At 31.8% G+C, this 14,112-nt stretch overlaps 1 protein-coding gene across 3 annotated transcripts in view; it reads left to right on the plus strand.

Moving 5' to 3' along the window:
* The window catches only part of LOC106465577 (protogenin-like), an 85,312-nt gene extending 72,135 nt beyond the window's left edge, over positions 1–13,177 (plus strand). For 2 of the 3 annotated variants that reach the window (XM_022393502.1, XM_022393503.1), the window contains exons 17-22: positions 975–1,148; positions 4,368–4,526; positions 4,807–4,912; positions 6,748–6,940; positions 9,376–9,498; positions 11,536–13,177. In XM_022393502.1, coding sequence (XP_022249210.1) covers positions 975–1,148; positions 4,368–4,526; positions 4,807–4,912; positions 6,748–6,940; positions 9,376–9,498; positions 11,536–11,847 — 1,067 coding nt within the window. In that variant the 3' untranslated portion in view covers positions 11,848–13,177. The remainder of the gene's footprint in view (positions 1–974; positions 1,149–4,367; positions 4,527–4,806; positions 4,913–6,747; positions 6,941–9,375; positions 9,499–11,535) is intronic. The other variant, XM_022393504.1, reaches the window with a different exon arrangement.
* The last annotated feature ends 935 nt before the right edge of the window (positions 13,178–14,112 follow it).

The following is a 14,112-nucleotide window of genomic DNA, read 5'->3' on the forward strand; positions in this document are numbered from 1 at the left end:
GGTGGTGGGTGGTGATGACTAGCTGCCTTCCCTCTAGTCTTACACTGCTAAATTAGGGACGGCTAGCGCAGATAGCCCTTGTGTAGCTTTGCGCGAAATTCAAAACAAACAAGCTTTTCCTTAAGAAAGAAATGTTTCTCAGCAAACTTTGGCTTGGAAATGATTTAGCCCTAATAACGTCATTGACGGACAGGAGTGAGATTGAACTTGTTTAACTTCCGTCTTGTAATCACCAGCAAATTTCTCTATGTTCAATGTAGAAATTTTCAATGTAACCCGTAAGGCATTTATATTTATACAAAAGGCAAGTTATTTTAGGTCAAATCTATCCTCATTTATTACAGCCGTTAAGGTCCTATAAATTAAAATACACAAGTTTCATTTTCTTACTTTATTTTGAAAGACAATTAAGAGCTGTAATAGATAAGGATGGATTCGAGTTAAAATCACTTGGAAGTTTATTAACTCTTTAAACCTGTAATTTTTTGCATATTCTGCAGGAGTTATTTCCATGATGTCATAATAATTATTATCATACCTTATATAAAATTTCTGGGCTGTTTATAAAAGGTGGATAATAACATGGTTTGGATTAGTTTTCGTCCAAAGTTGTCGGATGATGTCACCATGCGATGAGTAAATTGGGATTTTTGGATGGATGCTGATAGCATCTGCTTGGGTTTAAGAAGTTAATATTCGGATACAAGTACCAGGATTAAGATGTATATAACAGTTGTGATAAAAGACATGAAATATTATGTCTGTATTAGAAAATATAGATTAAATATGTCCAACATTTCAAGAAGTTTCCATTTTGTTAGGACTGCTTCTTATTCACGAAAGTAAAACTTTTGTATGTTTTAATAATGAAACAATTGTCCAAATCTAAAGTTGTTTAGGTTCGGTGAAAATATTAAGCATCTTACTTGTATTTAAGGGCTTTTCCAATTATTAAGCATCTTTTCTGATTGCAGTTCCGTCATCTCCCTTGGATCTATCGTGGCTTGCAGTTAACGCTCATGCCATAAAACTTTTCTGGCAGCCTCCTGCAACACCCAATGGTGAAATAACTATGTACGAGATATTATACACTGCACAAACAGGAAATGCAAAAGACCTAGATGACTGGCAAAAGAAAGAAGAAAATGGTGAGCCTGTGAACAGTTTCATGTTGCTTTAATATAATTTTTTGATCCACCTTAAACTAATGCTCTGAGGAGTAGTTGCTAAAAAAAGCAATCAGTACACGATACCAGTCAGTTCTTCATTAAAGGTTTTACACTGTATGAATGAAATATTAACACATATGTTTAAAATGTATGAAACTTCAAACAAAAAGAATGTAAATGTTGAATACTCAACAGTGGTATATATGTAAATATTGCATGCAGACGTTTGGCCACTGCATTTCTATTAATTAGCCCTATGTGCGTGGAGTCTGTTCACTAGATTGAGCCCGTGTTGGAGACTTAGTGTTAAATAAGATAATTTTAAGTTTACTCGGTATATTTTCACGAAATTTGGTAAGTGTTTAGTAAACATGAAAATTACGTTGTACACAAAAAATCAGAATTCTTAATTAAGTATTTCTACTAAGTATTTGTCTGTGAATTTACTTCATTCAGTCTGATTCAGACTCCAAATAGTCATCTTACAGTTTTAGTATTTCATTTACATAATTTCTACAATGTTCTAGATGGATATCAAAAGCTGTTTTCAAGAAAGTTTTATAATTCAGCTGCTATTTTTTCTCCTGTAATACTATACAAACCATTTCACCTTGTCTTGAAAACTCCACAAAGAAATACAAAAGAAAAATAGTTAACGTTTTTTTTTTCTTCTTTCTAGAATGACAGCAAATTATAAAGAAAATTACAATGCTTTGTCCTAAACAGCCTTGGGCTTGTAACGGTACACATCACTTAATTTTATTGTTTTATTGCTCTTTGGACAATGTGTGTGTGTGTCTAACCACAAAAACTATGTATCAAAGCTATAAACCCCCAGCAACCACGAAGCACGCACACTTAGCTCAAGTTGCTATAAAACTTGTATAAAAAATAATGTTGAATTACATTAACACAAATGCAGTTCGTACGCATACCTCAGTTTTAAATCTAACCTGATAACTTTCTAATTTTTACAAATTAAGTACTTTTGTAACAATAAATATAAGATATTTATATATATAAAAAACAAGGAATTTAGTATTAACGTGTGGATCTTGTGTATTTTATTACATTTGAAGTCTCGGTAAAAGTCAACACTTGTTTTTTGTTAATTTTCATTTATTTCAAATATGCAGTTTAGAACACAAAATAATAAGATGCACAAAGAACACAATGTCCTATAACTTATAATTTAACTAGCTTTCTAACTAAGAAATAACTGCATTAAACTAATTCCCTTACCTGGTTGAGCAACAATGAAACTGTAGACAGAATAATTCAAAAACTGTCACCCGAACAAACTAGTCTTTTGTGGAAATCAGTAAATTAAATCTTTTTCTTTCTATTAGTTATAGATAGTCCGATAGCAAATATCAAAGAGAATTACTGACATATTTTGGAAGAGGGTACTTGATAGAAGAGCATGGCGTGCGAGTTTGATTTTATATATTCTGTAAAACGAGAAGATTGGAGGCTATAAGTTAAGATGATGTTTTAGTAATATCTATATAAGTAAATGTTTAATTTATATTCAACTCGGGAGCTGAGAAATAATATTTAAAATGGGCAATTCAGAGTAAACAAGTATCGTGTGATAGAGAGAAGTGAAGATTAAAAATTTATGTAACTGTTTCTTTTTGAAATAAAGAAATTAAAACATAAAATTTTAAAATTTGGATTATAAACTGTATTTTGATGCTAATTTTATTGAAATATATTGATGATAAAGTTGTTTAATTGCATTTTGAATGTAACTCTATAAACGGTTGTGACGTGCTCACTCTGACCCCTCTAGTATACATGGGTTAATTAAATATGAAATTCTACACCTCTGTAGAAACAATGTATATTGTACTGATTGTATGTAATCATCTTATAGAAATAAAATGTATGTATTTTGAAAACTAAAGTGTTTAGAAGTTTCCACATGGGCTCGGTATGACCAGGTGGTTAAGGCACTTGACTCACAATCTGACGGTCGTGGGCTCGAATCCCCGTCCCACCAAACATGCTTGCCCTTTCAGCCATGGGGCATTATAATACGATGGTCAATCCCACTATTCATTGTTAAATAAGTAGTCCAAGAGTTGGTGGTGGGTGGTGATGACGAGCTGCCTTCCCTCGTGTAGCTTTGTGTGAAATTGAAATAAACCAGAAGTATCCACATTAATGGTGCTGGTTTGTTTTTCTATACAAGTAGATAAATATGGCCATTCAATGTAGTTTCCACATTAATGGTGCTGGCTTGTTTTTCTATACAAGTAGATAAATATGGCCATTCAATGTAGTTTCCACGTTAATTGTGCTGGCTTGTTTTCTATACAAGTAGATAAATATGGCCATTCAATGTAGTTTCCATGTTAATGGTGCTGGCTTGTTTTTCTATACAAGTAGATAAATATGGCCATTCAATGTAGTTTCTATGTTAATGGTGCTGGCTTGTTTTCTATACAAGTAGATAAATATGGCCATGCAACATTATAGCTATTTATTTAGTTCATCATCAGCTGATTGTTGCATGGCCATATTTATATGTGATAAATGTCTCGCAACAACAGAAACAATAAAGTAAGGTGGACATTTCTATTGAAAGGTGGACATTTCTTCATCAGGGGCAAACTGTAAAGCTGATGGAGAAAGGTCAACCTTTCAAAAATGCTTGGGATATATATTTTTGTGTTAAATTGATTTTTTGAACATATACATGTTTTCCCCCCATGGTTTTGAGTGTTGTTTTTTTTTTGTTGGAGGGTTAGTTTAAATTACATAGGTTAAGCACGTCCAAGAATTCAAACCAACCATTTTAATGAAAAAAATAATAAAAATATTTAGCAGTTCATTAGCTCAGTACAAGATGGAAAATTTCCCAACAAAAAGAAGATTTTTGTAGAGATTAAATCAAGAGATGAGAAAAATTGTGTGGGCACATGAATAAAATAATTGACAAAGATATGCATTTATATGTTACTTCCAGAATAACTGGTTGATTAGGAAAATTAATTGCATATAAAACAAAAATATAAAAATGACATTGGATATGTTAAATTGATATTAATTTTATTTTGTGCTTTTGTTTTATTTTTACAAATTCTTCATCTAGCTAGTGAGATATGTTAATGAGATTTTAACAACCTTTCATTTCTTCATTCTTGTTTTTTAATTATCATATAAAAATTTTAAATCTTTCTTGGACTACAGGCTTTGAGGTAAGCTCCTTGATTGAAGGCTTAGCCAGCAATACCAGATATTTCTTTTGTATGCAAGCATGGACAAAAGCAGGAGTGAGTTCACCATCTGCAACCATCACAGTCAACATCCCAGTAAAGCTAAATAACACAAGAAACTCTCATCAAGAAGGTAAGGCCAAAGAAAAAAATAACTGTTATATTGATTTAAAACGTAGGGTGCATCTCACCTTATTGAAACTAAACACCAATAAAACTGCTACAAAACATTTCAGTCTGTACGTGATGATGCCTTTGATGTATTTGTGAAATGTACAGTTGTCTTGTTTTTCCTCAATTCTGTAATGATGGAGTTTCACCAAGTACCGAAAGTTTCAAGTATCAGTCATATGAATATATATATAGATAATTTTTTAAAGATTAAAACGAGTTTGTGTTCTTTCTTTCTGTAGTATTGGGTGTCCATCCACAGGATCCTTTGCTGGGAATCATTTTAGGCATTTCAATTGGTTTAGCGTGTATTATCATTTGTATTCTCATCATCATTTGTCGCAAAAGGTGAGTTTACATGTTTCACAATTTTAAATAACCATAGCTAAGAAATAAGTGCATTTACAATATTATATTTGTGAAGCATAAAGTCAAACCAGTAAGGTCAGTGACCAAAGGTCATTATTAGAGTTAAAATTCAAATAGCATCCCTCTGTAATTTATTGAAAAAATGTTTTGTTTTACACTAATTTCATATCAATGGGTCAAAAGAAACAAATTGGTGGACATTTAAATTTTGTCGAGAGAGGATGCTATTGTAGTAAAAAAAAATATTTTATGCAAATGCAAAGAAGGTATTATTGTGTTTGAATATTTTGACATTTTGCAGTGTCATTTCTGAAAAAGTATGTACTACTGTATTATAGAACATATAACAATAATAAAACATGAAACCACATCTTAAATAGTCTGAATTCAAATTTTATCTCATATTGACAATACTATGCAGAGGCTTAAAAGATTAGGTGTGTTAATTTTTAGTATTTCAGTTTGATATCAATCATGGTTTACTATTCGGATATTTTTAAGACACCAACTGGGTATTCGGGGCACGGGCCCCGTGTGCCAATGCCTCTAGTACTACATAATGTTGCCTGATTAGTCTCACAGAGGTTTCTTGACCTTTGATTCTCATATTTCAATTCCTAAACTTCTATTGATTAGAAATTTTATAACTGGTGATGTATGATATGATGTTTTTTTTCTATTGAAATAGTTCAAATGCTCAAGATCATAGATTTAACATTTTGGTAAATGACGAGGAAATTTTTAATTTTCTCAGATTCCTTTTCTATTTTCAGAAATAAAACTACAAAAAATCAAAATATTATAGCAATTCTCACATTATCAGTGTAAACAAAAATGCTTTATATGACCTTTTTATAATCATCTTATTTTTGTACACAACAACCCTATAGACAAAATGTAAGTGCCCACTGTTTTGTTTAGTTTGATCCAATGGACTTAAAAGTAATGTAAAAATAAAGTTATATATATTGCAATGAGATACTACTTGAATGCAATCTTTTCTGTTTCGTATAGCATTGAAGGTGGTTTAACCCATTAACTGCGGATGACGGATATTTCCGTCATTGAAGTTCTATGGCTCGGCTGTGAATGACGGAAATATCCGTCAGTCGCACGCATATATAACTATAACTCTATGCGAAAATTACCATTTTATTGTGATTGATGGCAACTCAGTTTTATCTGCGAGTCAGAAAACGGCAACTGAGCTGCTCCTGCCGCAGTTAATGGGTTGAGTACAAAATTCGTTTTCTCAGTATTGATTTATTCTTGCCGATGAAAGTATAATTTTGTTTTATCATACAATACAGTACTTTCTTTTTTCTGTAAGTAACCCACATTTTTGAGGTCCTTTTTTTCTAAGAACTATATAAACTGCTTTAAAAAATATATTTAAATAGATTAGGAATTGCAAATCATTTTACTTACCTTTTTTTTTGTGGTTTAAAAACTTGTTAATACAGTGACTCGTATAAAAAAACATCCAACTTATTTTAAACAAATTGACTTTATGGCAAATTGAGTGTGATAGGTTTAAAACATTATTTTTGCCTGCATATCTTTTGTGACTGTTTTTGAAAATATTACAAGTTTAAATTAGTGTAGGATGACAAGTTGAATTTTCTTGTGGTTCTTCTTAGCTGTCGAAAGCTCTGAATTCAACTACAACTTTGTTATAATAAGTTTTCTGTTCACAGATCTCTTTTTTTTTTATTGTATTTTATATTTAAAGATAAAGTTACCAGAATCTTAAGTTTTACATTTAAAAACAAAATGAAACCTGAAATAAAGCACAGTCATATTGTCACTTTCAGATGCTGTCCACATCCACCACCTCCTCCATCTGGTACATATTCATCCCGCCATGCAAATGGTCAGAATGGTCATCCTCCTTGTTTTCATAACGACAAACAACCACATAACATAAAACCTCAAGAACTGGATTGTTTTACACCTATGCTGAATCATATACCAAATACTGAGGTGGACAATCATTTAGACACCAAAGTAATTGTTAAAGAAATTATAATTATGCAATCTTCAGTTTGTTATGGAACTACTTTTTTAATTCTTGCACCTGTATACACTAGAACTACTTTTTTTTTCACTTCTACTTGAGATAGCAAGTTAACATGAGGATGCAGTTTTGTTCTTGGTATGATGTATAAACCAGTAACAAAATGTATTTAATTTCATCATAATCCAAAGATGTAACATAGGTTTCCCTAGACAAAAAGTTGTGAAACAGTTTATGAACAGAAACTAAAAAATTCAAGTGTGGGAGTAATTATGCCCCCCACTGCTTCCCCAAACAGAGTCAAACACATTGGTTTGTCTTTGTCCATCCAACTGGCCTGATCTTATGGACGGGATATCTAAAGATTGGGTTCTGATTAAACTTATGAAACAGGTACTACATACAAAGTTGTGGACCTAATTGACTTTTGAAAGCCATGGGTCAGAGGTCAATCAAATTGATTGATATTAAATCTTAAGAATGCTTATGCACCAAATTTCCTGAATTTGTAAACATTGTGAATTGATTAGGTTTTATCACAAAAACTGCTTTAAGGGATGAAATGTTCTTTTTTAGCACCACTGAAACTAAAACTGCTGTGACGAACTTTCGCTTTCAATATACGTAATCTGTTTTCATCTGCCAAGTAAGGATGAGCTTGGTCACTGGGACCGACCTCGTAACCATTTTGTGCTTGTTATAGTTTTAATGCTATAACTTTTAAATTAGTAAGCATATGTTAAAGAAATTTGGCGGATTATCAGTAAACATTACAATGCTTTCATATGCAAAATATCAAATTTTTTTGTTAAGTCTTAAGGTTTGTAAAGCAATGTTTTTTCATGCCTTTTTTTTTTCTTTTCGCATGTTGCCTATCCAAAGTAATTTTCATTTTAAGATTAAAAATACTTTTATGCATCAGAAAATTTTCAAATTTCACATGCGAAATCTTTATGATGTCCAGATAGTTATCAAATGTTTCTTAAGAAAAACTTTATATTTTATCTGTTCTTTTCAGTAATTAATCTCTGTACGGGTTCGTTAGATTTGACTGATCTCGCAACAACCATAAAAAATTAGGAAATAAACATAAATTATGCCTCTTTCATTCTAGAATGAACACAAATTATAACACAAAAACATAAATGTTTAGACTAAATAGCTTAAATCTCATAACATTATACATTTATATATGCTTATTATTTTTATTATATTGACCTTTCAACCATGCCTGGCTAACAATACAGAAGTTACAATGACATGGCTCACATGCACTCATGTTACCGTATCAAATAACATAAAATCGACCTTTGGTCTGTACAAAGTAGCTTGTCTTGGCTGTGTTTTAGTAGACTAGTATTTTGTAAAATACAGTCAACTTTCAATTATTATACATTATATATGTATATAGATTATTGCTATTTTGAAATAAGTTCTTAAACTTATTTTTCTTGAAACATTAAACAGTAACTAAAGAATTAAAGCAAACAATTATATCTTCTAGTTACGACCTTTGTACTCGATTGCTGCTTGACTTAGGTTGCTAAGCCATTAAAAATTTTGTATATGGAGGATATGAAACAAAATAATTTTTTTTAGGTTTTATATATACATTTGAATAACTAAAAAATCGTAAATTACTATATCAGTACCATAAAATTTGTTTATTTATTTGTAATTATGCACAAAGCTATACAATAGGCTATCTGTGCTCTGCCAACCACGGGTATCAAAACCTGGATTCTAGCATTGTAAGTCCGCAGACATACCGTTGTGCCACTGGAGGAGCATCAAGCATAGTTACTAAGATATATTTTAGTCTAAAAAAATATGAAATTTTGAGGAGACTAAAGACACAGTCTACCTCATTGAAATATTGGTTTAAAAAGAAAGAAATGGCACCAAGCCTGTTAAAATGGCTGAGAAAGCCACTAGGGGGACATCTGAGCTTCTGATTGATTATATTTACTTTTAAATTAAGAACTTGAGTAAGGTATAATACTAAAATATGAATTATAATCTACAGTTTGATCCCAAAGTTATTGACATAAATTCATGAAATAGTAGTTCAATAAAATTTTGAATGCGAGTCAACAAATGAGATGACATGGCCTTTCACCCATGACCCGGTCTCGGAAGGGTTAAGGTTGGATGGAAATACGGATTTGTTGTGTTGAATGAATAAAACAACAGTTTATAATTTTACTACTTTAAAACTCTGTAGTGGTTTATATCCTTTTTTTTTCTAATTTTTTACAATGTTGAGTATTTTGTTAATTTAAATAAACATTAAAATATAACTCGGTAGATTTCTTGCAAGAATAAACTCGTTCATTTATTTATGCTGTTGTAGCGATACAATTACTGATTGATTGATTTGTTTTTCGTAAGCAGACTGGAAACTGATTATTGTGGTTTTATTTAGGGTGGTTATTATGATATGAGAAGTCATAAAGTAAATGGTTTCACTCATCCTCTGTTGCCTAACAGTCGTAACATTCTCCAAATGCCAGGGAAGTCTGAGGTCCGCATTACAGAAAATCCACAGGTAACTTTTAGAAACAAGGAGGAATTTTCAAAGTATATCGTACAATAAAGGTAGTTTTCGTTTCAAATTATTTTGAAATTTTTGTGACAAACAGCACATTATTTCGAGTTAATTTGTTTGGAGTCAAATTGATAGGAGAGGCAGGATTTTCATTAGTTCTGAAGTGTAAAAACAGATATTTACTGTAAGCAAAGCTGAAGGCTTGGTCTGCTAATTGTTAAGCGGCGACGGTTAAAATGTGGCAAGAGTGCACTAGTAAAGAACAAAAAAAGGCAGTGGAAGAAAATTAAAACTGTCATCTAAAAATAATTGTAATTTGTTATTAAAGCTACATATACTGACAAATGACACACCCTCAGCTGATCGGGTGAAGATACCATCTTTAAAAAGTAAGGACAAAATAATTTGCTGGGACATTATTAGAAACTACTTTATAAATGCTACGTACTATTTTTATGGTTTCCATCTCATTCGATTCTTGAATATTCATTACAGAGACATTTAGGATAATTTACGTCACTTGTTTGTTTAATCTGTCAATTAGTAACGATAGCATTTGTTACATTAATTTCGAAAGTTTAGAACTGTAGATGAGCGCCTAGATTGGATCCATTGTTCGTGTCTACTTACTGCCAAAAATAAACTATAAGAATGACCGTCAAATCCCACTATTCAATCAGACAAGAGTAGAAAAAATAAAAGTCGGCGATGGGTGCTGTTAATTAACTAGCTGCCTATCCTTTACTTTGTCAGTTCAAAATTGTGGAAAAATTAGTATAGTCCTTAAGTTGCTTTGTGTGAGTATATGAAAACAAGGTTGTTTTAAAATAAAGTTGTAACATTATATTTTGTTTACTGTACACCTTGTGAGTTTTCTGATAAAATATATGATGCAGCTGTAGTTTTCTTTGTTTAAAATAGTCCAGAAGTTTTAGATTTTTTGATAAAAATCTTTCTTCTGAAGTAAAGGTAAAAATATGATAATTACTAAAGTTTGTTTTTTTGTTATGGATTTCTCACAAAGCTACACGAGGGCTATCTGCACTAGCCATCCCTAATTTAGCAGTGTAAGACTAGAGGGAAGGCATCTAGTCATCACCACCCACCGCCAACTCTTAGGCTACTCTTTTACCAACGAATAGTGGGGTTGACCGTCACATTATAACGCCCCCACGGCTGAAAGCGGGAGCATGTTTGGTGTGACGGAGATTCGAACCCGCGAGTCGTGCGCCCTAACCACCTGGCCATGCCGGGCCAAATTACTAAAGTAAGCTCTATAGAAAATTGTAGAATACCAGTACTAGCAAAGCTAAATCTGAGTTGTGTTAGAAGACAACAAGCCTTTTATAATCTATATCTATCATTTTAAGGATAAAGTCAAAAGATATTTTAACACTTACCATCATCACACTATGTATTATGAGTAACTTGTTGACACTGTGTATAATATTAAATTGAGGGGCTACACTCCACACTTTTTGGCTACTCATACTATGAAGTGTGGGGCTACAGGGGAGGCTAAGATCAATTTTGGGGTAGCTTCAACCCCAACAAATCTATCATCACCACCACCCTTGATTAAAGTTGAAAATATTCTTCAAAAAACTCGCCATTCAAAGACGTGGGCTATCAATCAGTTTCTGAAAACTTTTGCTTCTCTCAGTTAGTGTTGTAATCTTACTTTATAATTATATGATGTAGTAAATATTGTTATTTTGGACATGAATTAAAATAAGCTGTACTTATTTGATTTTTTTTTTCAATTTTAGCCTTTTAATTTGTTTTACTACAGCATCTATACCGTTATCTATGAGGTGACCATATGTTTATTTTTCTACTTATTTGTAACAATATTAGTACATCAAACTTTGTTTTTTTTAAGGGTTATTTCATGGAAGTTTTTATTTTTTAATCTTGATATAAAAATGATTTAGAAAATAGTTTGTCATACTTTTTAAAAAATAATATTTCAACAACTAGTTTGTGTCCATCAGATTTTCTTATAATAATATATTGTTTGTTTGGTATCTCTATCAGTGCATAACTGGGACTACCGAAGATTGCCTTCCGATACCCAAGAATCGATTGAGGTACAAACTAAGTGATGCAAAGGTACATGATGAATGGATTGAGTACGACGACCACTTGTCTACCACTCCTTCGCAGTTGCAGGAGTCGGACAATAACAACCCGGAGCAGATCCAGGCCAGTACGCGGTCAGAAGCAAAAGAAACTCATTCTCGGCAGCATTTTGATAACATGCAGTTTCCCCCAAACCAAACACCACCTCTCAGACAGACCTCTTTACCACCCACCATTTTTGCCTGGGACTCCTTGTCCCAGACCTGACAGTGTAAGCGTCTCCAACCAAACCTCTTTTAGCTCTTGTTCTTTTTGCAGTATAGAACTAAACTGTAGCGGGAGATTGACCAGGTTTGACTCTTGCATAAATAGAAGCGGGTATTTTTACACACAGTTTTATATATTTATGTTAGTAAAATATAAATGTTACAGTTTTTATGAATCTGTAATGGTTTTCCAATCTACCAAACATATACGTATTTGAATTAACTACTTTTTTTAAATAAAGACTGAAGGAGAGAGAGAGAGAGATTGGATGCAAACTTTAAGGATTTCGTTTTATCCACATTTTGAATAACTGAATGGGTGCTCTTGTGAACAAAAGAATCAACAGGAATTGAGGAACGTGGCAAGGTGAATATTATTGCACACGTCTTATGTTAGTTTGTTATCTGGCTGTGAGAATGGAACACTAACAAAGTCCATCAGCTGTTGACAGGTATTCGTACCTAGAGAATTCAAAGAACAACGGTATCAATTTGGAAAGTTAGTGCTACAGAAAAGTACTTTTGATCCCAAATGTTATGGAGTCTCAAGACTGGAAAAAATAACATCTTTCCTCTGTACCACATTCTACAACTGGTATTTGGATACATTGGATCATTTTGCACCTGTGAAAAAATGTTAAAGGTTTTACTTGGAAAATACCTTTATGTCATCAATTTTCCATGCATGAGAGACTTGCTTGTTCCTTGCTATTATTACTCAAAACTTTTGATTAATGCCCTCAATTTATAAATTGCAAGAATATTTCTTTTGAAAGATCACAGAAGGTGAGACAAATGCACTTGTACTGTGTTTATAACTTGTTGGAGCATACTTAGTTTCCAGTTTCTTCCTCTTTTTTTGTGAATTTATTTTAGAGTGGGCAACTTGTTGGATTTTAAACTTTTAGTGCAGACAGTTGTATTTTAAATATTGATACTTGTTTGTTTTTTTAACGATCATCAAATATCTATTCTTATCCAACGGATTTATGTAAAAGGAGTGCCAATACTGTTCTTAAGTCCGTATCTAAGGAAATTATGACGGCATCATGGCAAAGCAGTTTATAGTTTTAAATGTTATATTAGTAAAGAAAGAAAATAATTTCGTAAAGGTTCTGATTTTTTTTTTTCAGTAGCAGTATACATTTGTATCACGTCAGTTTATTTGTGATACAGATTTGTGACTTTGTTTCCTACCTCATTTTTTTATATTTTTTTCTCGGAGAATATCGTATATTTGCTGCAGATAATGATAATAATAGTTTTGATGTTTCTATTCGTGTAATCTTACTGTTCGTTTCATAGCAATAGGTAGGTGATGATACATGCAACATTAGCAAATAAACATGATATTTTTGTTTTAAGATTGTGACTTTTATCACCAATGCCTGGATAATCTGTGCATATATTCTTTCTGTTGCAGGATTAAAATAGAATGCAACAAAACTGATTGACTTATCATATTTATTTGCTAGGCACTGAAACATTGCTATGGATAGAATCTGTAACCAACTCTTTTTTGATGTTGATAGCAGTAATATAAAATTTTGTTTTTAAAAAAGTGAAGAATATCAAGCCATAAAAACAAAACCTTAAAAATAGTATTATGTAAATAAACGAATCTATACTCAAAAACAATATAAGAAAATTGTTTAAAAGGAACTGATAACAATTGAAATAACTTAAACTAGATAAAAGATATTTAGGTTGCTCAAAAACATACTTAGCAAACTTTCAAATCCAAGCTGCTATTTGTGAGGTAAAAGATTCCCTAAGCAACTGTTGACATATTACAAAAGTACTACATTTTGTTAGACAAAGACCTGTATGACTTGACGCACTGGCTTGTAAACTTAGCATTCATCTTTCTGTTAGTGCAAGTAGTGCTGTTTGAAAACAAATTTAAAAAATGCAGATAAACTTATAATGGCTGTAAACCTATTCGGTACCCAAAATATTTTGATACATCTTTTCTTGTTTTATGTTTCTACTACCTAGGTTAGGTCATTTCTTTTCTATTTGTTTCTTAAACTTTTCATCCAATTATACTATTGTTTTCTTGTGAATTACAAACAACTCATAGTACATAATGCAAAATATTTTAAGTAAGTTTAAGTAACGGTTTATAAATATATATATATATACCCAAATTAATTAGGAACGGCTTTTTGAAAAGATTTCACGATAAGGTAAAGCAATGGGTTAAAAGCACATGTAAAACCATATCAAAGTTTTCATTCTTCAATTTAAACCTTTAATATTTTGG

Source organism: Limulus polyphemus, unplaced genomic scaffold (genome assembly GCF_000517525.1).
Source record: "Limulus polyphemus unplaced genomic scaffold, Limulus_polyphemus-2.1.2 Scaffold1989, whole genome shotgun sequence".
NCBI classification, from domain to species: Eukaryota; Metazoa; Arthropoda; class Merostomata; order Xiphosura; family Limulidae; genus Limulus; species Limulus polyphemus.